Source organism: Nerophis ophidion, linkage group LG10, assembly GCF_033978795.1.
Source record: "Nerophis ophidion isolate RoL-2023_Sa linkage group LG10, RoL_Noph_v1.0, whole genome shotgun sequence".
In the NCBI taxonomy this organism is placed as follows: Eukaryota; Metazoa; Chordata; class Actinopteri; order Syngnathiformes; family Syngnathidae; genus Nerophis; species Nerophis ophidion.
The window spans coordinates 54,336,929-54,358,726 of record NC_084620.1 but is presented as its reverse complement, the minus strand read 5'-3'; the positions used below and the strand labels follow the sequence as shown (position 1 = coordinate 54,358,726).

Genomic DNA, 21,798 nt, shown 5'->3' with positions numbered 1-21,798 from the left:
TGCCAAGTAAGCCCCAAGTTGTGCCTCCCCTGTGAGCGATTTTTGTTTGTAGATTTTTTTTAGTTAAAATTAAATCATGTTTTTACCTAAATGCCATGTCCCGAGTAGTCCGTCTGCCTTCCTGGGAGAATGACCCCGCAGCAAGCTGCAAACCCAAAATACAAAATTCTAAACTGAACAAAGCCACGGGCCAAAGTTGAACAACTTAACCTTTGAATAAGGACCCAAACAAGTTTTGCATTGAATATTGAACAAGCAAGGCTTATATAACTTTATGGTGACATGCAAACTCGAGGTTTGTTGGTAGCGGGGGTGTATATTGTAGTGTCCCGGAAGAGTTAGTGCTGCAAGGGATTCTGGGTATTTGTTCTGTTGTGTTACAGTGCGGATGTTCTCCCGAAATGTGTTTGTCATTCTTGTTTGGTGTGGGTTCACAGTGTGGTGCATATTTGTAACAGTGTTAAAGTTGTTTATAAGGCCACCCTCAGTGTGATCTGTATGACTGTTGACCAAGTATGCATGGCATTCACTTGTGTGTGTGTTTGTAGAATCCGCATATATCACGTGACTGGGCCGTCACACTGATTGTATGGCGGAAAAGCGGACATGACAGGTTGTAGAGGACGCTAAAAGCAGTACCTTTAAGGCACGCCGCCGATATTGTTGTCCGAGTGGAAATCGGGAGAAATTCGGGAGAATATTTGCCTCGGTAGATTTTCGGGGCGGGGGGCACTGAAATTCGGGAGTCTCCTGGGAAAATCATGAGGGTTGGCAAGTATTAGAATTAGCGGTGAATGCACCGCCGCTGTATAATACCGGCGGGCCAGCTCTAATCTTAATTTAATATTGTTTCAAGGGCCAAAATAAATTACATGGCAGGCCAAATTTGGCCCGCGGGCCAGAGTTTGACACCCATGCTCTAGTGGAAAAACCCACATTTGCAAATGTAGAAGTTGCCCTCTACTGGATTCTTCAGACCACCACATACTGCCAGGAGAGCCAGGAATTCCGGGTATAGCACGGTTTTATTTACGTGTAATAGTGCAAAGCCTTTTGCTTTCCAGCAAACGGTCTTTCTCTCCTGCGTCCGCTCAGCAGCACCTCCAACTCCAACTGCTCGTCTCATCACGGCTGCTGCTAATAAAGGCAACAGGTGGTTAGATAGGGCCCACCTGGGCCATCTACGCGCCAGTCGCTGTCTTAGAGCCCGGTCCTGTCAACACCCTCTTCCGCGGCAGGCCCCCCTCCTTTGGGGGATATATGGGACACCAGGGTATTGCTTTTAATTGTGTAAAGCACTTTGCGTTGCATTTCTTTTATGTATGAAAAGCGCTTTATAAAGTTTAATTGATTGATTGAGATCTGGCCCCTGTGGCTTGATTTTCACACATCTCAAATTCCACACCGTAATTCTACTTTAATATGAAAAAGCGGGTTGGTGGAGGTAAAACAAATCACAAAAACAACACTTCTGCAGTGATTGCGTGCAGATAATTAGTGTGTGTTACGGTCAGTAAAGTGTGATACCTTGCAGCTGGCAGGGAAGTGAACCCGCCCCCTCCAGGACGCACTGAAGCAAATCATCGGACTCGGGGTCAAACAGGCTGTTCTGACTCATCCTGGTTATTGAAAAAAGCTTTGGTTTACTAAACGGAAGTGGACCTGCAAGACATGAGGAGAAGCGTGAGACCAGCAAGCAACAACAGCTGATTATCACTTTGATAAATGGTGTACTTAACTGCAGTGTACGCAAGTATCCAGTAGGGGGCGACACTGCACTAGATACTGCTGCTGATTGTAACTGCTCTACTGCCACCTGCTGGATAAACAAAGCAACTACACAAACAATGACTTTCAAGTCTGTGCGTACAAAAACGTTTCAAAAAAGGCAAAGAAAAAGTACTTTTCAATGAATGCTTGTATAGTTTATTGTAAAAATGTGCTGTTTTTTTCTCTTTCCCCCCACAGCTTTAAATATTACAAGTTAGTTGAAAACAAAACTGAATAGACGCAGATATTCCATCAGGTAACTTTGTGAGCATAAAGGATAAAAAGTACAATAAGGCATTATGGGCAGTCGAGGCTTCTACTGAAACTCGAGTCTGACCTCCGTGAAGGAATGTTCCAGCTTGACCTCGTGCGTGACGCAGTGTTCCCACAGGGACTTTTTATGGAGGAAGGACACGCCGCACTCCTCGCACGTGTAGCTTTTGGCTTTGCCGGCGTGCGTGCGGCGGTGCTTCTTCATGTGGTAGGACAGCCGGAAGCCCTTGTTGCACACCTCGCATTTGAAGGGCTTCTCGCCCGTGTGGATGCGCATGTGCGACTTGAGGTACCCCGACTGGATGAAGGCCTTGCCGCACACGTCGCACTTGTACGGCCGCTCGCCCGTGTGGTAGCGGTTGTGGAGGCGGAGCTCGTTGGCGGTCAGAAAGGTCTTCCCGCACACGGTGCACTGGTGCGGCCGCTCGCCGGTGTGGATGAGCTCGTGGCGCTTCAGCGAGGTCTCCTTCATGAACTGCTTGCCGCAGCTGTTGCAGGGGTAGCGCACGCCGATGTGCACCTGCTCCACGTGGTTGGTGAGCTGCAGCTTGGTGCGGTACGCCATGTCGCACTGGGCGCACGCCCAGGGCCGCTCCTCCGAGTGCGTGCCCATGTGCACGGTGAGCTCGGAGGCCGAGCGGTAGCACTTGCCGCACTGCCAGCACAGGAAGGGCTTCTCGCCCGTGTGCTTGCGCTGGTGCACCGTCAGGCAGTTGGACGAGCGGAACTTCTCGGGGCACATGTCGCAGGCGAAGGGGAACTCGCCCTTGTGGATCCTTTGGTGGATGGCGAGGTAGGAGAGCTGCACGAAGCTCTTGTCGCACTGCGAGCAGGGGTACGGCCCGCTGAAGGCGTGCTGCTTCTCGTAGTGCTCCCTGAGGCGGCGCAGCAGCGTGAAGGTCTTGTCGCACATGGTGCACGCCATGGGCCGGTGCATCAGCTTGTGGCGCTCGAAGGCCGCCTCGCTGGCGAGGATCTTGCCGCACTCTTTGCAGTAGAGCGGGTCGTGGATCCTCTGATGCACCTTCAGCATGGTCACGCTTTTGAACTCCTTGCCGCAGTCGCGGCAGGTCATGACGTCCCTAAGGTCCACCTTGCAGACCTTCTCCTGGTGCTCCTTCAGGGCGGAGAGGAACTCAAAGTGCTTGCCGCAGTTGGAACACCACACGGGGATCTGCAGGGGCGGGGCCTGTTGGCCCTCGCTCTGGCTGGGTCCCGCCGTGACCTCCTTCATCCAGGAGAAGCGGGACATTTTCTTGTGGCAGATGGCGTAGATCTGGTGCCTCTTGAGGCCGTGCATGTGCTTGAAACGCTTCTTGCAGTGCACGCAGTGGTACGGCCGCTCCTCCGTGTGGCACTGAATGTGGCGGTTGAGCGTCTTGACGTTGTCGAAGGCTCTGGAGCACACGGGGCACACTTTCAGGGCTTTGCTCCGAGCTCTTTGAGGAGGAGCTTTGGGAGGCGGAGCTCCGTGGGCTTCTTCCGGCTTCTCGCTGCATGTCTGCGCGTCGGCCTCGGCCAGGATCTGTTCCACGCTCTTGCTGGCCTCCTCGCGCACACCCTCGTGCCCGTGGATGATCTGGTGCTTCTTGAGCGTGTCGCGGTACTTGAAGCCCTTGTCGCAGGTGACGCAGATGAAGGGACGCTCCTGGGTGTGGGAACGAAGGTGCTTGGCGATGTCCGCGCTGCAGGGCAGCGTCCTGCTGCAGATGGGACAGACTTTACCTTCAGGCGAGCCTTCCGAGGGCAGCAGCAGCAGCGAGTCGGACGGCTGCTCGTCACACTTCCTCACCGCGGGGCTCTTCAGCTCCTTGCTCTTGCAAATCTCCTTCTGGTGCCTTTTCAGCACGTACGGGTTCTTGAACCTTTTCTCGCAGAACAGGCACTTGTAGGGGCGGTCCTCTGAGTGGGACTTCATGTGGCGCTCCATGTCCACCTGCCGAGCAAAGAACTTCCCGCACAGGGAACAGTTTTTGTTGTCCGACATCTCCGGAGCGCCCGGCTCCACCACCACGTCGTCGGTGATGGAGTTTGTCTCTTCTCTCTCGTGGACGCGCATGTTGTGGCGGTTCATGTCGTACTGGTCCCTGAAACGCTTGTCGCAGTGGCCGCACTTGTACCTCAGGTCCCGGTTGTCCGAGTGCGTCTCCTGGTGTCGCCTCATGGCCGCGGCTCGGAGGAAGTTCTTGCCGCACACGGGACACGTCTTGTTACCCGGGTGCTTCTTCCTTTGCCGCTTGGCTGCCTCAGAGTCCAGGTCTCGGTCCGACGCGGCTTTCCTCTTCAGCTCCAGTCGCGTGCTCTGTTTGAGCGGCTGAAAAGCCGCCGGCTTCATGGAGTCGTCGTCGTCGTCGTCGCCGTCCGCTTCCTCGCTTTCCGCCTCATCCTCCTGGTTTGGGGACTCCTCCTGAGGGGTGGGCTCCATCAGAGCAGGCATCTGCTCCAGGTGTATGTAGTCTAAAAGCGTTACGGTCTCGCCCTCCACCTGGACGGTCATGCAGCCTGATATCTGCTCGGGCGGAGGCTGCAGCTGGATTTGATCGCCATCGATGACCACCTTCTCCAGCTGGGGGAGGGACAGCGAGGACAGGATGCAGTTCCCGAACGAGGACGGAATGGTCTGCGTATCATCTGTCAGGAAGAGCGCCATCATCAACTTCAAAATAAAATAAAAAAAGCACAAGTACCGTATTTTCTGGACCAAATTAAAAGGCGCACTGCTGACGAGCGGTTCTATTCAGGTCTTTTTTTTTTATGCAAAAAGCGCACCGCATTATAAAAAGGTACCGTATTTTCCGCACTATAAGGCGCACCTAAAAACCTCAAATTTTGACAGTGCGCCTTATGATCCGGTGCGCCTTATATATGGACCAATGTTGAGCCACAACAGGTCTCCCAACTACGGTAAGCAGCCATCTACTTCATTTTCCACCGTAGAAAATGAAGTAGATGGTACCATGTCGCTACCTATCTGCTGAGCGGGAGGGTGTGACGTTGCACGCGTGAAGTATGCAAGAAGGTGCGCTTGTTTTAAGTCTCGGTGAGAAGGAAAGACAGGAAAGAGTGGGGAAACGCATGCAGTGTAATGCCAGCAGCTAAAAGCAACTGCGTGAGAACGTATCCTCGAATATCACGATAGTCATTTTCTGTATCGCACAGAGACAAACCCGCGATTTATCGCCCAGCCCTACTTCCTTGTGGTCTACATAACATGTAATGGTGGTTCTTTGGTCAAAATGCATAGATGAGGTTTTACACATCATCTTCAATATATGAGGTACTCTCCAAGGTTTCTCATAGCCATCATTGTCACTGTCACCGACGTCCCACAGGGGTGAGTTTTCCTTGCCCTTGTGTGGGCTCTACCGAGGATGACGATGTGGTTTGTGCAGCCCTTTGAGACACTGGTGATTTAGGGCTATATAGAAATACACATTGATTGATTGACCATGCCAAAGCAGCTATTTCCACATCAACACCGTATGAAAAAAAAAAAAAAAGTCAACAGAAGATAACGTCCGCAGGAACCTACCACAGAGCGAAGGACGAACACTATTTGATTTCCTATTATGCAGCTCATTTTTATTTGAAAGTCATTGAAATATCTTGTGTGACATCATGCACAAAAGTGCACTTTATTTGTTTTTAACTATTGTAGTGGCGTTCTGTACAAAAAGTACTTTAAGTTAGTGTTTTGATATGTCATCTTAGTGACATCATGCACAAAAGTGCACTCGTAGCTTGTTTTAAAATGTCTCTGACAATCTTGCACTTTCTGTTTTGGAAATGACATGAATGTTTGTGCCACTGCTTAATAACTGTTGAATAAATACTGTTTTAGTTGTGATTTCCCTCTCTGCATGAAAGTTTAAAATGAGCATATATTAATGCAGAATATAGCACATAGAATCATCAAACTGATGTGATTATATGCATCAAGTGTTAATTCAAGGCTAAGGCAAAATATGGAGGTACCGTATTTCCTTGAATTGCCGCTGGGGCGCTAATTAGTTTAAAACCTCTTCTCACTCCGGCACTTACCAAAGGCATGCGGTAAATTTAGGCCTGCGCTTATAAATTTGAGTGTAATGTAAGGATACCATCATGAAAAGCACATTTAATTAAAAAAAAAACTTTATTATAGTGTTACCTTTACTTATAAATGAAGTCCATGCCAGCTCCTTCTGATCAAAAGCATCGATAACTTGTTATAGAAGTCTTCCTTATCTTTCTTCAGTTTTAAAAGTCTCTCTGTTTCGATGGAGATCTTCCTTTATTACCTCCTGCTTCGATTGAAAGTCCAGTTTAGAAAACAGTTTTATTTTAGATATGTAATCCTCCATGTTAAAAGTGCAAGCGAGAGGAAAAAAAAACCTTTCGCTGCTTGTTGTCACTTCTTCTGCAGCAGAGTTGTCGCAAGAAGTGAAGTGAATTATATTTATATAGCGCTTTTCTCTAGTGACTCAAAGCGCTTTACATAGTGAAACCCAATATCTAAGTTACATTTAAACCAGTGAGGGTGGCACTGGGAGCAGGTGGGTAAAGTGTCTTGCCCAAGGACACAACGGCAGTGACTAGGATGGCGGAAGCGGGAATCGAACCGGCAACCCTCAAGTTGCTGGCACGGCCGCTCTACCAACCGAGCTATGCCGCCCCACTTTTAGGATCACTAGCGCCCTCTACCACCAGGAGGCGGGAGTCATTCAATGACTCATATTTGACACACGCAGCTACGGTATGTTAATAAAACATAGCTGCTTACTGTTCTTTTTTAGCATATTCAATAGCTTGGACCTTAAATCCTACTGAATAGCTCTTAATCTTCTTTCCTTTATGCGATTTCAAATTATTGAAATCAGCCTCCTCCATTTTGAAAATGACGACAGGTGAAGTGTCACTCGTGACGTGACGAGTTTGACCCGGTGGAAATTTTTGGCATATGCTAATTATTTGGCGAACCGAGTTTGACCCGGCGGAAATTCTAGGCATATGCCAATAAAAATAATATTTTGCAAAACGAGTTTGACCCGGCAGTAATTCTAGGCAGGCACATACTATATACCCGGCGGCAATTCAAGGAAATACGTTATATATCGTGTATCGTGTCATGGCCTAAAAATATTGCTATTGATAAAAGGCCATGTTGCCCTGCTCTACGTATCTCTTATGTGTGACAACCATCTATTGCTCGCACTTATTACAACATGTAACAAATAAAAGTGCTTCAAGGTCTGCAAGCACAACCAGAATTACTCCTTACATTAGACGCACCTGGTAATGAGGCGCATTGTCGATTTTTGAGAGAATGGAAAGGTTTTTAAGCGCCTTATAGTCCGAAAAATAGGGTATGTTTTTGCAATGACGGGACTTACCGGTTAAATCGTAATGTCCCAGCGTCGTGTGGTGCAGGAGGACCGCTTTCAAGTGATGCAGGTCGGGAACTGAGTGGACGCACTCTTCCAGGGCGGATGGTGCAGCGCTGAGCATGGCGGCCGTCTGCAGGGGAGTCAACAAGAGAGCGACACCATTATTTCCCTGCATGGTGTCCTACTGGTGGTAGTGCTGCTTTTTAGTGTATTTCCAACATGTTACAATATGATACACATGTCCAATTTCTTATGGCAGCGTGCCGGAAAAAAAAAAAGAAGAAACCGAGCTTATTGAATTCTACCCCCTCTTCATTTTATCACAATTTCTGACAAATGTGTTGGTTCACTTCTATAAAGTTCTCATGAATAAATAGGTAAGTAGGTTGTGATTCACATAACATTACTAAGACTCGGGGTGTACCGTACGCCTGTACATCGGTTGGGGACATCTCTGTGCTGCTGACCCGTCTCCGGTCGGGATGGTCTCCTGTTGGCCCCACTATGGACTGGACTCTCACTATTATGTTAGATCCACTATGGACTGGACTCTCACTATTATGTTAGATCCACTATGGACTGGACTCTCACTATTATTGTTGGATCCACTATGGACTGGACTCTCACTATTATGTTAGATCAGCTATGGACTGGACTCTCACTATTATTGTTGGATCCACTATGGACTGGACTCTCACTATTATGTTAGATCAGCTATGGACTGGACTCTCACTATTATTGTTGGATCCACTATGAACTGGACTCTCGCAATATTATGTCAGACCCACCCGACGTCCATTGCATTCGGTCTCCCCTGGTCCTCTCCAAGGTTTCTCATAGTCACTTTAATTGACGTCCCACTGGGTTGTGAGTTTTTCCTTGCCCTTATGTGGGATCTGAACCGAGGATGTCGTTATGGCTTGTGCAGCCCTTTGAGACACTTGTGATTTAGGGCTATATAAATAAACATTGATTGATTGAATACTCTTTATTTCGATATGACTCAAGATGTTTTGTCCTTTGGACTTGGAACTGTTTCTTAAAACTGGATCGTTGACTTCTTTGCTTAAAGCATTTTATAGTTTACCTCCACATAGTGATATACTAGGTTTTAGGGGTTGTACGTTCATACAACTGTTTATAGTTACATTTTTCCCCGAGGTTCTATTTCTTCTCTTATTTTGAGAATAGTTGTTGTACATTCTTAGGTAGAAGGTTTGTTTTGTGCATTGTTTTACCTCTTTGCAAATGCACTAAAGCATTGAAAATTCAAAATTTTGGATTCAATGAATATAATGTTTGAATGTTCTCTTTATCCAACATTATGAAATATTCCAAATTGACCTGTTTTGTAATACAGTTGGTGAATTGCTTTTGCCGGTATTTCATTTTAAAGTTGTACTGTCTTTAAAGCTTTGAATGGACTGGCCCCAAAGTACATCACGGACCTTATCCAGATTTATGCTCCAGCTCGCGCGTGGAGGTCCGAGGGCCAGTTCCAACTAGAGGGGCCTAAAATGAGGCTAAAAATGAGGGGAGACGGGACATGGCCTTCTGTGTTGTTGGCCCTAAACCTTGGAATGTTCTTCCCCCTCATGGCTCCTACTGTTGACTGTTTTAAGTCTCGTCTTAAAAAACACTTTTATTCTCTGGCTTTAAAATCTGTGTGAGTCTTGTGGTCCTCTGTGTCATTTATTGTCTTATTTTATTAATTTGTTTTTATTGTTCTAGTCTATTTTATTGATGTCCTTTATAATACTATTATTGTTTTGTTTATTGCTTAATTTTACATACTAGTATGTTGATTACTTTTATGGATTATTTTTTATGTGCAGCAACTCAGGACAGAAGAAGAGAATAGAATGGACTTTATTGTCAATTTATGTGGTAACATGAGCGAGCAGCATAGAATATTGTGATTTTTGCATATTTTGATGTATTTATTACTGAAGTGTTCTTGCCACCTTATCACAAGGTTTATTAATGCGCTTAAAAAAAAAAAATTACTCTGTCAATGTCTACGCAAGGAGTCACCAACCTTTTTGAAACCAAGAGCTACTTCTTGGGTACTAATTAATGCGAAGGGCTACCAGTTTGATACACACTCAAATAAATCGCCAGAAATAGCCAATTTCCTCAATTTACCTTTAATAAAAAATTCTAAATATATAAAAAAATGGGTATTTCTGTCTGTCATTTGGTCGTACATTTTTTTTTTTCCTTTTACGGAAGGTTTTTTGTAGAGAGTAAATGATGAAAAAAACACTTAATTGGTTTAAAAGAGGAGAAAACACGAAAAAAATGAAAATTACATTTTGAAACATAGTTTATCTTCAATTTCGACTCTTTAAAATTCAAAATTCAACCGAAAAAAATTAAAAGAAAAACTAGCTAATTCGAATCTTTTTGAAAAAAATAAAAAAAGAATTTATGGAACATCATTAGTAATTTTTCCTGATTAAGATTAATTTTCGAATTTTGATGACATGTTTTAAATAGGTTAAAATTCAATCTGCACTTTGTTAGAATATATAATAAATTGGACCAAGCTATATTTCTAACAAAAACAAATCATTATTTCTTCTAGATTTTCTAGATTAAAAATTTTAAAAGAAATTCCAAAGACTTTGAAATAAGATTTAAATTTGATTCTACAGATTTTCTGGATTTACCAGAATATTTTTCTTTTATTTTAATCACAATAAGTTTGAAGAAATATTTCACAAATATTCTTCGTCGAAAAAACAGAAGCTAAGATGAAGAAAAAAATTGAAATATATTTATCATTCTTCACAATAATAAAAAATAATTTACTTGAACATTGATTTAAATTGTCAGGAAAGAAGAGGAAGGAATTTAAAAGGTAAAAAGGTATATGTGTTTAAAAATCCTAAAATCATTTTTAAGGTTGTATTTTTTCTCAAAAATTGTCTTTCTGAAAGTTAGAAGAAGCAAAGTAAAAAAATAAATGAATTTATTTGAACAAGTGAGGACCAAGTCTTTCAAATATTTTCTTGGATTTTCAAATTCTATTTGAGTTTTGTCTCTCTTAGAATTAAAAATGTCGAGCAAAGCGAGACCAGCTTGCTAGTAAATAAATACAATCTAAAAAATAGAGGCAGCTCACTGGTAAGTGTTGCTATTTGAGTTATTTTTAGAACAGGCCATCGGGCGACTCATCTGGTCCTTACGGGCGACCTGGTGCCCGCGGGCACCGTGTTGGTGACCCCTGCTCTAAACAATACATGGCGTGGACATTGACAGAGTAAAATATTTTTGTTTCTGGTGCCTATCTCTTTAAAAAAAATAAAAATAAAATATGTACACCTTGAGAGTACTAAGTGTTGTCACGTTGTGTAAATGGTAAATAAAAAGAGAATACAATGATTTGCAAATCCTTTTCAACTTATATTTAATTGAATAGACTGCAAAGACAAGCAACTTAACATTTACACTGGAAAACTTTAATTTTTTTGCAACTAGTGAAGTGAATTATATTTATATAGCGCTTTTCTCTAGTGACTCAAAGCGCTTTACATAGTGACACCCAATATCTAAGTTACATTTAAACCAGTGTGGGTGGCACTGGGAGCAGGTGGGTAAAGTGTCTTGCTATATTATTATCGTGTAACTATTAGCTCATTTATAATTTGATAACTGCAACATGCTTCAAAAAAGCTGTCACAAGTGGCAAAAAAACTGAGAAAGTTGAGGAATGCTCATCAAACACTTATTTGGAATATCCCACAGGTGAATGGGCTAATTGGGAACAGGTGGGTGCCATGATTGGGTATAAAAGCAGCTTCCATGAAATGCTCAGTCATTCACAAACAAGGACGGGGCGAGGGTCACCACTTTGTCAACAAATGCCTGAGCAAATTGTCCGACAGTTTAAGAACAACATTTCTCAACCAGCTATTGCAAGGAATTTAGGGATTTCATCATCTATGGTCTGTAAAATCATCAAAAGGTTCAGAGAATCACTGCGCTTAAGACATGATATTACGGACCTTGGATCCCTCAGGCGGTACTGCATCAAAAACCGACATCAGTGTGTAAAGGATATTACCACAGGGGCTCAGGAACACTTCAAAAAACCACTGTCAGTAACTACAGTTGGTCGCTACATTAAAACTCCACTGTGCAAAGCGAAAGCCATTTATCAACAACACCCAGAAACGCCATCGGCTTCGCTGGGCCCGAGCTCATCTAAGATGGACTGATGCAAAGTGGAAGTGTTCTGTGGTCTGACGAGTCCACATTTTAATTTGTTTTTGGAAACTGTGGACGTCGTGTCCTCCGGACCATAAAAGAAAAGAAAATTACCGGACTGTTATAGGCGCAAAGTGTAAAAGCCAGCATGTGTGATGGTATGGGGGTGCATTAGTGCCCAAGGCATGGCTAACTTACACATCTGAGAAGGCACCATTAATGCTGAGAGGTACATAGAGCTTTTGGAGCAACATATGTTGCCATCCAAGCAACGTTATCATGGACGCCCCTGCTTATTTCAGCAGGACAATGCCAAGCCACGTGTTACAACAGCGTGGCTTCATAGTAAAAGAGTGCAGGTACTAGACCGGTCTTCTATTGAAAATGTGTGGCGCATTATGAAGCCTTAGAGATAGGGTGAGAAGCTCTGCCATCCGGGAGGAACTCAAAGTAAAGCCGCTGCTCCTTCACATCGAGAGGAGCCAGATGAGGTGGTTCGGGCATCTGGTCAGGATGCCACCCGAACGCCTCCCTAGGGAGGTGTTTAGGGCACGTCCTACCGGTAGGAGGCCATGGGGAAGACCCAGGACACGTTGGGAAGACTATGTCTCCCGGCTGGCCTGGGAACGCCTCGGGATCCCCCGGGAAGAGCTAGACGAAGTGGCTGGGGAGAGGGAAGTCTGGGTTTCCCTGCTTAGGCTGTTGCCCCCGCGACCCGACCTCGGATAAGCGGAAGATGATGGATGTATGGATGGATTATGAAGCCTAAAATAGCAGAAGGGATACTGTTGAACAATTTAAGCTGTACATCAAGCAAGAATGGGAAATAATACAATTTCCAAAATGTGTCTCCTTAGTTCCCAAACGTTTACTGAGTGTTGTTAAAAGGAAAGGCCATGTAATACACTGGTAAAAATGCCCCTGTAACAATATCTCTTCTTTGCAGTCTATTCAATTGAATATAAGTTGAAAAGGATTTGCAAATCATTGTATTCTCTTTTTATTTACCATTTACACAACGTGACAACTTCACTGCTTTTGAGTTTTGTCGTAAAAAAAAAAAAAGCAGCAACCATGGAAAAATAAAGCAAAACTAAATTTAAAAAATTGTTGGTACTAATTACCAATAACAGATTTGTTCTATCAATCAATCAATCAATGTTTATTTATATAGCCCTAAATCAGGGGTGTCAAACTCAAATACAGAGTGGGCCAAAATTTAAAACGGAACGAAGCCGCGGGCCAAGGTTGAACAAATTAACCTTTTAATTGGGACCCAAACAAGTTTTGCATTGAATATTGAACAAGCAAGGCTTATATAACTTTATATTGACATGCAAAATCTAGTTTTAAATAATAATAATTGAAAAATATCAATGGCATATCAAATAAAATTATGGTAAAAATTGAATGCCTCTTTTCTATTTGCAGCCCTCTGACGTAAATATCCAAATAAACTTTTTCAACAGGCTGATAATAAATTTGAAAATAAAATAATGAATGAATCAAACATTCAAGCCTTGAAGTAGCAAAAGAAAGTGCATGAATAAAACGTTAATTATTCCTCAGTTTGCTACACTGATTTGCTTTGACACTGAATATGGAACAAGCAACGCTTGTATAACTTAATAATGTAAAATCATCTTTCAAAAAAACAAACGAAAAAATATCAATGGCATTTTAAAGAAAATTTAAATAAAAAAATGAACGCCTCTTTTCTATATGCAGCCTTCTGAGGTAAATATCAACATTAACTTTTTCCACAGGCTAATACATTTGAAAATAAAATTGTTTTGTTGGTAGCGGGGGTTGTATTTTGTAGTGTCCCGGAAGAGTTAGTGCTGCAAGGGGTTCTGGGTATTTGTTGTGTTGTGTTTATGTTTTGTTACGGTGCGGATGTTCTTCCGAAATGTGTTTGTCATTCTTGTTTGGTGTGGGTTCACAGTGTGGTGCATATTTCTAACAGTGTTAGCCTTGTTTATACGGCCTCCCTCAGTGTGACCTGTATGGCTGTTGACCAAGTATGCCTTGCATTCACTTGTGTGTGTGGAAAAGCCGCATATATTACGTGACTAGGCCGGCACGCTGTTTGTAAGGAGGAAAAGCGGACGTGATGACAGGTTGTATAGGACGCTGAAGGCGGTGCCTTTAAGGCACGCCCCCAATATTGTTGTCTGGGTGGAAATCGGGAGAAATTCGGAAGAATGGTCGCCCGGGAGATTTTCGAGAGGGGCACTGAAAAAACAAGAGTCTCCCGGGAAAATTGGGAGGGTTGGGAAGTATGAGTTAATTTGACACTGCCTCAAGGGCCAAATGAAATTACACGGCGGGCCAGAGTTTGACACCCATGCCCTAAATGATGAGTGTCTCAAAGGGCTGCACAAGCCACAACGACATCGGTTCAGATCCCACATCAGGGCAAGGAAAAACTCAACCGAGTGGCATGACAATGAGAAACCTTGGAGAGGACCTTTTAACTTTTATTTTGCCTTTTTAAAAACTCAACCCAGTGGCATGACAATGAGAAACCTTGGAGAGGACCGTTTAACTTTTATTTTGCCTTTTTAACAAATATATATGCATCATTGCTGATTATGCAAATGATATGATGACATCATATTGACACCGCCCCCTACGGCACAAGTACATTGGCAATGTGTTGGAAAGACTGCACCTGATGACAGTTTCACTGGGATTCTGGTACCTGCTGGATATCTGGCACGGGTAGAAACTTCTCAAATCTGGACAGGAAGTCCAGCATCAGCACCTGAAGAGCACTGTCGTAATCGTGTCCAAAAGCGGTGGGGAACACGTCCTGGAACAGATGGATTTTCACGTCAGACGGCCACAAAAGCCGAGGGATTTTACACAAACCTGGAAAAATTTAGTCCTCTCTTCGGGGTCTTTGATCAGCAACTCGATCTGGTCCACAAAATTGGATTCGGAAAACTGGACCTCTGCAAAGCACGGCTGGAACGCACGGGTGTTGTTTAAGTACGATAAAATAATAACGATGATTTGATCACAAGAGTTTACCTGTGACGCCCAAGTGGAGATCAGAGTTCGGATTCTGCTCACATGCATCTCCAGGGCTTCCCTTTCCGGTTCCGCCTCGGCCCGACACAGTTCGAGAACCACCTGCCGCAAATATGTCACATTTCACCGCTGGCCTTGTCCGCGGCGCGGACGCCGCTGGCGTCATTCCGCTCACCCGCGCTCTCAAACCCAGCATCAGCTGAGCCTTCTGATCCGCGTTCAAAAGCTCCGGCAAAATGTCGGTCACCGTGCCGACAAACTCCTCCACCGTGCCGTAGTCCTGCACGTCCGCCCGCTGCACCACCTGCCACATGGCGGCTGACACCAGGCGCAGCTGCGGGATGAAGAGGCGGAGAGAAGGCAGCAGGAGGAGAGAATCTGGAAAAACGAACATATGCACCATTATTTTTCAACCACTGTGCCGCAGCACACTAGTGTTCCAGGGGATCTTATGTAATTTCACCTAATATTTTTTGAAAACCTGTATTTATAATCTGCAAATGAAGCAGAGAATCTAGAAAAACGAACATATGCACCAGTGTTTTTCAACCACTGTGCCGCAGCACACTGGTGTTCCATGGGAGATTATGTAGTTTCACCTAATATTTTTTTCCAAACCAGTAATTATAATCCGCAAATGGAGAAAAGAACCTGGAAAAACACAAAGGTATGCACCAGTGTTTTTCAACCACTGTGCCGCGGCACACTAGTGTTCCGTGGGAGGTTATGTAGTTTCAACTAATATTTTTTGCAAACCAGCAATTATAATCCGCAAATGGAGTAAAGAATCTGGATAAATAAAACGTATACACCAGTGTTTTTCAACCACTGTGCCGCGCCACACTAGTGTTCCGTGGGAGATTAAGTAGTTTCACCTAATAGTTTTTGCAAATCAGCAATTATAATCCGCAAATGGAATAGAGAATCTGGAAAAACGAACAAACGCACCATTGTTTTTCAACCACTGCGCCGCGGCAAACGCGTGTTCTATGGGAGATTATATAGTTTCAACTAACATATTTTACAAACCAGCAATTATAATCCGCAAATGGAGTAGAAAATCTGAAAAACGAACATATGCACCATTGTTTTTCAACCACTAGTGTTCCGTGGGGGATTATGTAGTTTCACCGAATATTTTTTTCCAAACCAGCATTTATAATCCGCAAATGAAGTAGAGAATGTGGAAAAACAAACGTATACACCAGTGTTGTTCAACCACTGTGCCGCGGCACACTAGTATTCGATGGATGATTATGTAGTTTCACCAAATATATTTTGTAAACTAGCAAATATAATCCGCAAATGGAGTCCAGAATCTGGATAAACAAACGTATGCGCCATTGTTTTTCAACCACTGTGCCGCGGCACACTAGTGTTCCATGGGAGATTATGTAGTTTCAACTAATATTTTTTGCAAACTAGTAATTATAATCGCGCGACTCCAAAGGGAATAAGCGGTAGAAAATGGATGATTAGTAATTATAATCCGCAAATGGAGTAGAGAGTCTGGAAAAACAAATGTGTGCGCCAGTGTTTTTCAACCACTGTGCCGTGGCGCACTAGTGTTCCGTGGGAGATTATGTAGTTTCACCTAATATATTTTGCCAACCAGCAATTATAATCCGCAAATGAAGTAGAGAATCTAGAAAAACGAACATATGCACCAGTGTTTTTCAACCACTGTGCCACGGCACACTGGTGTTCCATGGGAGATTATGTAGTTTCACCAAATACATTTTGCAAACCAGTATTTATAATCCGCAAATGGAGTAGAGAATCTGGAAAAACAAAACTTATACACCTGTTTCTTTCAACCACTGTGCCGCGGCACACTGGAGTTCCCTGGGAGAGTATGTAGTTTCAACTAACATATTTTACAAACCAGCAATTATTATCCGCAAATGAAGTAGAGAATCTGGAAAAAAAAAATTATGCACCAGTGTTTTTCAACCACTGTGCCGCGGCACACTAGTGTTCCATGGGAGATTATGTAGTTTCACCTAATATTTTTTGCAAACCAGCAATTATAATCCGCAAATGGAGTAGAGAATGTGGGAAAAAAACGTATACAGCAATGTTTTTCAACCAGTGTGCCGCGGCACAGTGGTTGTTCCGTGGGAGGTTATGTAGTTTTACCAAATATTTTTTGCAAACCAGCAATTATAATCCGCAAATGGAGTAGAGAACCTGGAAAAACAAACGTACGCGCCAGTGTTTTTCCAACCACTGTGCCGCGGCACACTAGTGTTCTGTGGGAGACTATGTAGTTTTACCTAATATATTTTGCCAACCAGCAAATATAATCCGCAAATGGAGTCCAGAATCTGGAAAAACAAAAATATGCGCCAGTGTTTTTCCAACCACTGTGCCGCGGAACACTAGTGTTCCATGGGAGATTATGTAGTTTCACCTAAAATATTTTGCCAACTAGCAATTATAATCCACGAAAGTAGTAGAGAATCTGGAAAAAACAAACGTATGCACCAGTGTTTTTCAACCACTGTGCTGCAGCACGCTAGTGTTCCGGTGGAGATTATGTAGTTCACTTAATATTTTTTTGCAAACCAGTAATTATAATCCGCAAATAATGTGTTGTTGTTGAGTGTCGGTGCGGTCTAGATCTCCACCAAGTAACCGTGTAATACTCTTCCACATCAGTACGTGGCAGCCGGTAGCTAATTGCTTCATAGATGTCGGGAACACGTCGTGTGATAATATGCACACGACAGCGGGAGGCAGCGTGCAGGTAAAAAGGTGTGTAATGCTTAAACCGAAAAATAAACAAAAAGGTGAGTGCCCATAAGAAAAGGCTTTGAAGCTTGCGGAAACCAAACTAAAACTGAACTGTATGCAATGTAAACGAAAACAAAAATGCTGGACGACCGCAAAGACTTACAGTGTGTGGAGCGGAGACGGCGTCATATAAGTCACGTCATGGTGCGACAGGTGGTGACCGTACACCTACTTTGAGACAAGAGCTATAGTGATACTGTCAACTGAGTTTCGTTTTTTTTATTATTTCTACTGGTGGTGTGCTTCCGGATTTTTCCAATGAAAAAAATGCGCTTTGGCTCAAAAAAAGGTTGAAAAACAGACCTGGCAAGGCCTTCTCTGCTGGCCTAACATAACCAGAAATCATGATCATAATTAAGAGATAAAAATACATTTTTATTCACTTTCCCTAAATATTTAAAAGTAGTCATATTCCCTTCATGTCATATTATGTTCCTTACAGTGCTATTGTTTTTTTAGTTTTAGTTTGCATCCAATCAGAAATCAGCTAGCTAATGTTGCCATGCTGTACCAAATCTGCCCGGGGCCTTCAGAATCAACAATGCGGGCGCTTGTGCACTGTAAGTGAAGTGACACATACAGTTGATAGATAATTGTCACAGCCAAACAGATCACGAGTTGTTGTCCGTAAGGCCTTTAAGACATTTACGTGTCCCGTGATTCGATACGTCACCGGGACCGATAGCGGATGAATTTGAGAACACATACAGTTGATAAACAATTACGATCACAGGTTGTTGAAAGTTGCTGTTCTGTTACAACTAAAAGTTGTACACTCCTGTTGTTAAAGTGTGTCATGATTGTCATTTAATTAACATTTTTACATGTAGGGATGTCCGATAATATCAGACTGCCGATATTATCGGCCGATAAATGTAATATCGGAAATTATCGGTATCGGTTTTGAAAAGTAAAATGTATGATTTTTTAAAACGACGCCTCTGTACACGGACATTGGGAGAAGTACAGTGTCAATAAACATTAAAAGCCCTGCCTTTTATATATATTATATATAAAATGCATATTTTCCTTGACTGCACTTAAATTTGGAATATATTTATGTTATATATATATATATATATATATATATATATGTTGTATATTATTTATTATTGTATTCTGTGAGCTAACTGTGGTGATGAATTTCCCCCAGGGATCAATAAGGTACTTTCTATTCTATTCTCTACACCAGAGGTGTCAAACTCAAATACAGAGTGGGCCAAAATGTAAAACTGAACAAAGCCACGGTCCGAGGTTGAACAAATTAACCCTTTAATAGGGACCCAAACAAGTTTTGCATTGAATATTGACCAAGCGAGGCTTATATAACTTTATGGTGACATGCAAAATCCAGTTTCAAATAATAATAATAATAAAAAAATATCAATGGCATATTAAATTAAACAAAAACACAAATTTAATGCCATTTTTCGGCGGCGGGGTTTGGTGGTAGCGAGGGTGTATATTGTAGCGTCCCGAAAGAGTTAGTGAGGCAAGAGGTTCTGGGTATTTGTCCGGTTGTGTTACGGTGCGGATGTTCACCCGAAATGTGTTTGTCATTGTTGTTTGCTGTGGGTTCACAGTGTGGAGCATATTTGTAACAGTGATATAGTTGTTTATACGGTCACCCTCAGTGGGACCTGTATGGCTGTTGACCAAGTATGCATTGCATACACTTGTGTGTGTGTATGAGCCGCATATATTATGTGAGTGGGCCGGCACGCTGTTTTTATGGAAGAAAAGCGGACGAGGCGACATGTAGAGAACGCCAAAAGCAGTGCTTTTACGGCCCGCCCCCGATATTATTGTCCGGCTGGAAATCGGGAGGGGCCCTGAACTTCGGGAGTCTCCCGGGAAAATTGGGAGGGTTAACGAATATGAGTATTAGCGGTGAATGTGGTGTTACAGCGGCGGGCCAACTCTAATGTTAATTTGATATTGCCTTAAGGGCCACGTGAAATTACACGGCGGGCCAGAGTTTGACACCCATGTTCTATACAGACGCATTCAGACTATGGGTGGAAAGTAAACATTGCACACAGAGAGCTGCTAATTTATAAAAAATCAGTGAAGTGAATTATATTTATATAGCGCTTTTCTCTACTGACTCAAAGCGCTTTTACATCGGGAAACCCAATATCTAAGTTGAATTTAAAGCAGTGTGGGTGGCACTGAGAGCAGGTGGGTAAAGTGTCTTGCCCAAGGACACTGCGGCAGGGACTGGGATGGCGGAAGCGGGAATCAAACCAGCAACCCTTAAGTTGCTGGCACGGCCGCTCTACCAACCGAGCTATGCCGCCCCACTTTTAGGATCACTAGCGCCCTCTACCACCAGGAGGCGGGAGTCATTTAATGACTCATATTTGACACACGCAGCTACGGTATGTTACTAAAACATAGCTGCTTACTGTTCTTTTTAGCATATTCAATAACTTGGATCTTAAATCTTACTGAATAGCTCTTTAGGGCGGAAGTGGGAATCGAACCTGGAGCTCTCAAGTTGCTGGCATGACCAACCGAGCTATGCCGACCTATGGAGAGTTCATAATTTAATGTAATTATTACTTAAAGCGGCTTCACAGTGGGAGAGGGGTTACTGCGTCTGCCTCACAATACGAAGGTCCTGAGTAGTCTGGGGTTCCATCCCGGGTTCTTTCTGTGTGGAATTCGCATGTCCTCCCCGTGACTGCGTGGGTTCCCTCCGGGTACTCCGGCTTCCTCCCACCTCCAAAGACATGCACCTGGGGATAAATTGATTGGCAACACTAAAATGGTCCCTAGTGTGTGAATGTGAATGTTGTCTGTCTATCTGTGTTGGTTGGCCCTGGCATGAGGTGGCGACTTGTCCAGGGTGTAACCCGCCTTCCGCCAGATTGTCGCTGAGATAGGCAGCAGCGACCCCAAAGGGAATAAGCTGTAGTAAATGGATGGATGAATGGGTTATTTGAAGCCAGGAAATTGGACATTTGTAGTTATTTTTGTATTCAAGTTGAGTGGGGTCTAGCGGTTCCTTCACGGACAGATACGTGCGTGGGAATTTCAAGAAGCCACTACGGTTATACACAATTTGGGTGAAATCGTGACGCCGCAAACTGCTTTGATTGTGACATCACCTCGTTCTTAGTTCGTTTTTTTTAATGCCACGACTGTGTTTAGTTTATATTCAAACCGGAGTTGCATAACAACTCGGTCTTACTTGAGACCAGCAAACGCAACACTTTAGAGTCATATTTAGAGCGTTTGTTGTCGCGAGTGGCTAGCTGTTAGCTTATGCGAAACGCTGAATTGGTTTTGTAAACATATCGACTGTTTTGTGTTGTTAAAAAAAAAAATCAATATGTTGTTGAATAATAGCTTAGCACACCGCTAAAGTTGAACACGGCCACGGGCTGCGACGCCATCTCACAGCGGGGTACGCCATGTTGGAAATCGGACGCACACAATCCTGAAGAAAAGCCCAGCAAATCCCCACGAGTGGCCTATTCGGTCACTTTTGCGCGGTTTACCGTTTCCCGTGCGATGTAACGTCTCCATTTAGCCACGGGCGGCGTTGAAAGAGCCGGGCAGATGAAGTCGGGGTAGATTGGGAGCAGACCCTGCGGTGCCAGTTGGCGGGGACGGAAAGGCGGCTCGATTTTCATGTCCGGAGTGCGCATGCGCGGTCCGGGGAGAGAATCCTCATTCAGTTGACATTTAGTTATATAATTTAATCCACACTCGACAATAATAACCGCCGACTAAAGTATTATAAATTAAGTCCGACGAAAGAGAAGAAAATCCCACAGCGATATATATTATTAGCAAACTTTACATTCCTTTGCTAAGGAACAAGACGTGTCTTCTTCACTGGGAATATGAGGCGTGAGGTGACGGAGCACTTCCCCCTGCTGGTGATGTGGAGTAATGCAGCAACGACAGACCAGAATGAAGTGAAGGCAATCAAATTAGATTGTTTATGTTTTGTTTATTTCAAAGGGGACAATGCAATTTTATATAAAAAAAACAACACATGACTACACCTGGTTAAAAAACTTAATCAGCCAGAAGGCTAGTTTTCATCTGTAGTCCCCTGGCCATGATGTAAAAAATGCAGTAAAATGACGATTTCAAAGAAAAAAAGCATACAATATGATTAAAAAAAAATACAACATAAAATTGATCTCACCATCAAAACAGGCTCATTTTTAGTGATGGCAGCTGTAGCCGTTGTTAAGCCACATTTTCAATTTTGTTGTGAAGGCCCTGTAAGTTGCGACCGGTTTAACCTCCTCAGGTGCTGATTTCCACACATTTGCACTCCTTACTGACCGAGCCCACTTACTGAACGAGGAATTTAACAGCCACC

At 43.5% G+C, this 21,798-nt stretch overlaps 1 protein-coding gene across 2 annotated transcripts; it reads right to left on the bottom strand.

Moving 5' to 3' along the window:
• Positions 1-1,903: 1,903 nt before the first annotated feature.
• On the bottom strand, positions 1,904-21,291 carry LOC133561010 (zinc finger protein 571-like). Of its 2 annotated transcripts, XM_061914130.1 has the most exons (7): positions 20,960-21,291; positions 14,833-15,035; positions 14,658-14,759; positions 14,496-14,591; positions 14,326-14,436; positions 7,416-7,539; positions 1,904-4,674 (listed from the first exon to the last, which is right to left on the bottom strand). In XM_061914130.1, the coding sequence occupies exons 1-7, from the start codon at positions 20,985-20,987 to the stop codon at positions 2,087-2,089; spliced, it is 3,252 nt and encodes a 1,083-aa protein (XP_061770114.1). In that variant the 5' UTR covers positions 20,988-21,291; the 3' UTR covers positions 1,904-2,086. The 2 variants fall into 2 exon arrangements, with proteins under 2 accessions (XP_061770114.1, XP_061770115.1); XM_061914131.1 differs by lacking the exons at positions 14,658-14,759; positions 14,833-15,035; positions 20,960-21,291 and having other exon boundaries at positions 14,492-14,582.
• Positions 21,292-21,798: the final 507 nt, after the last annotated feature.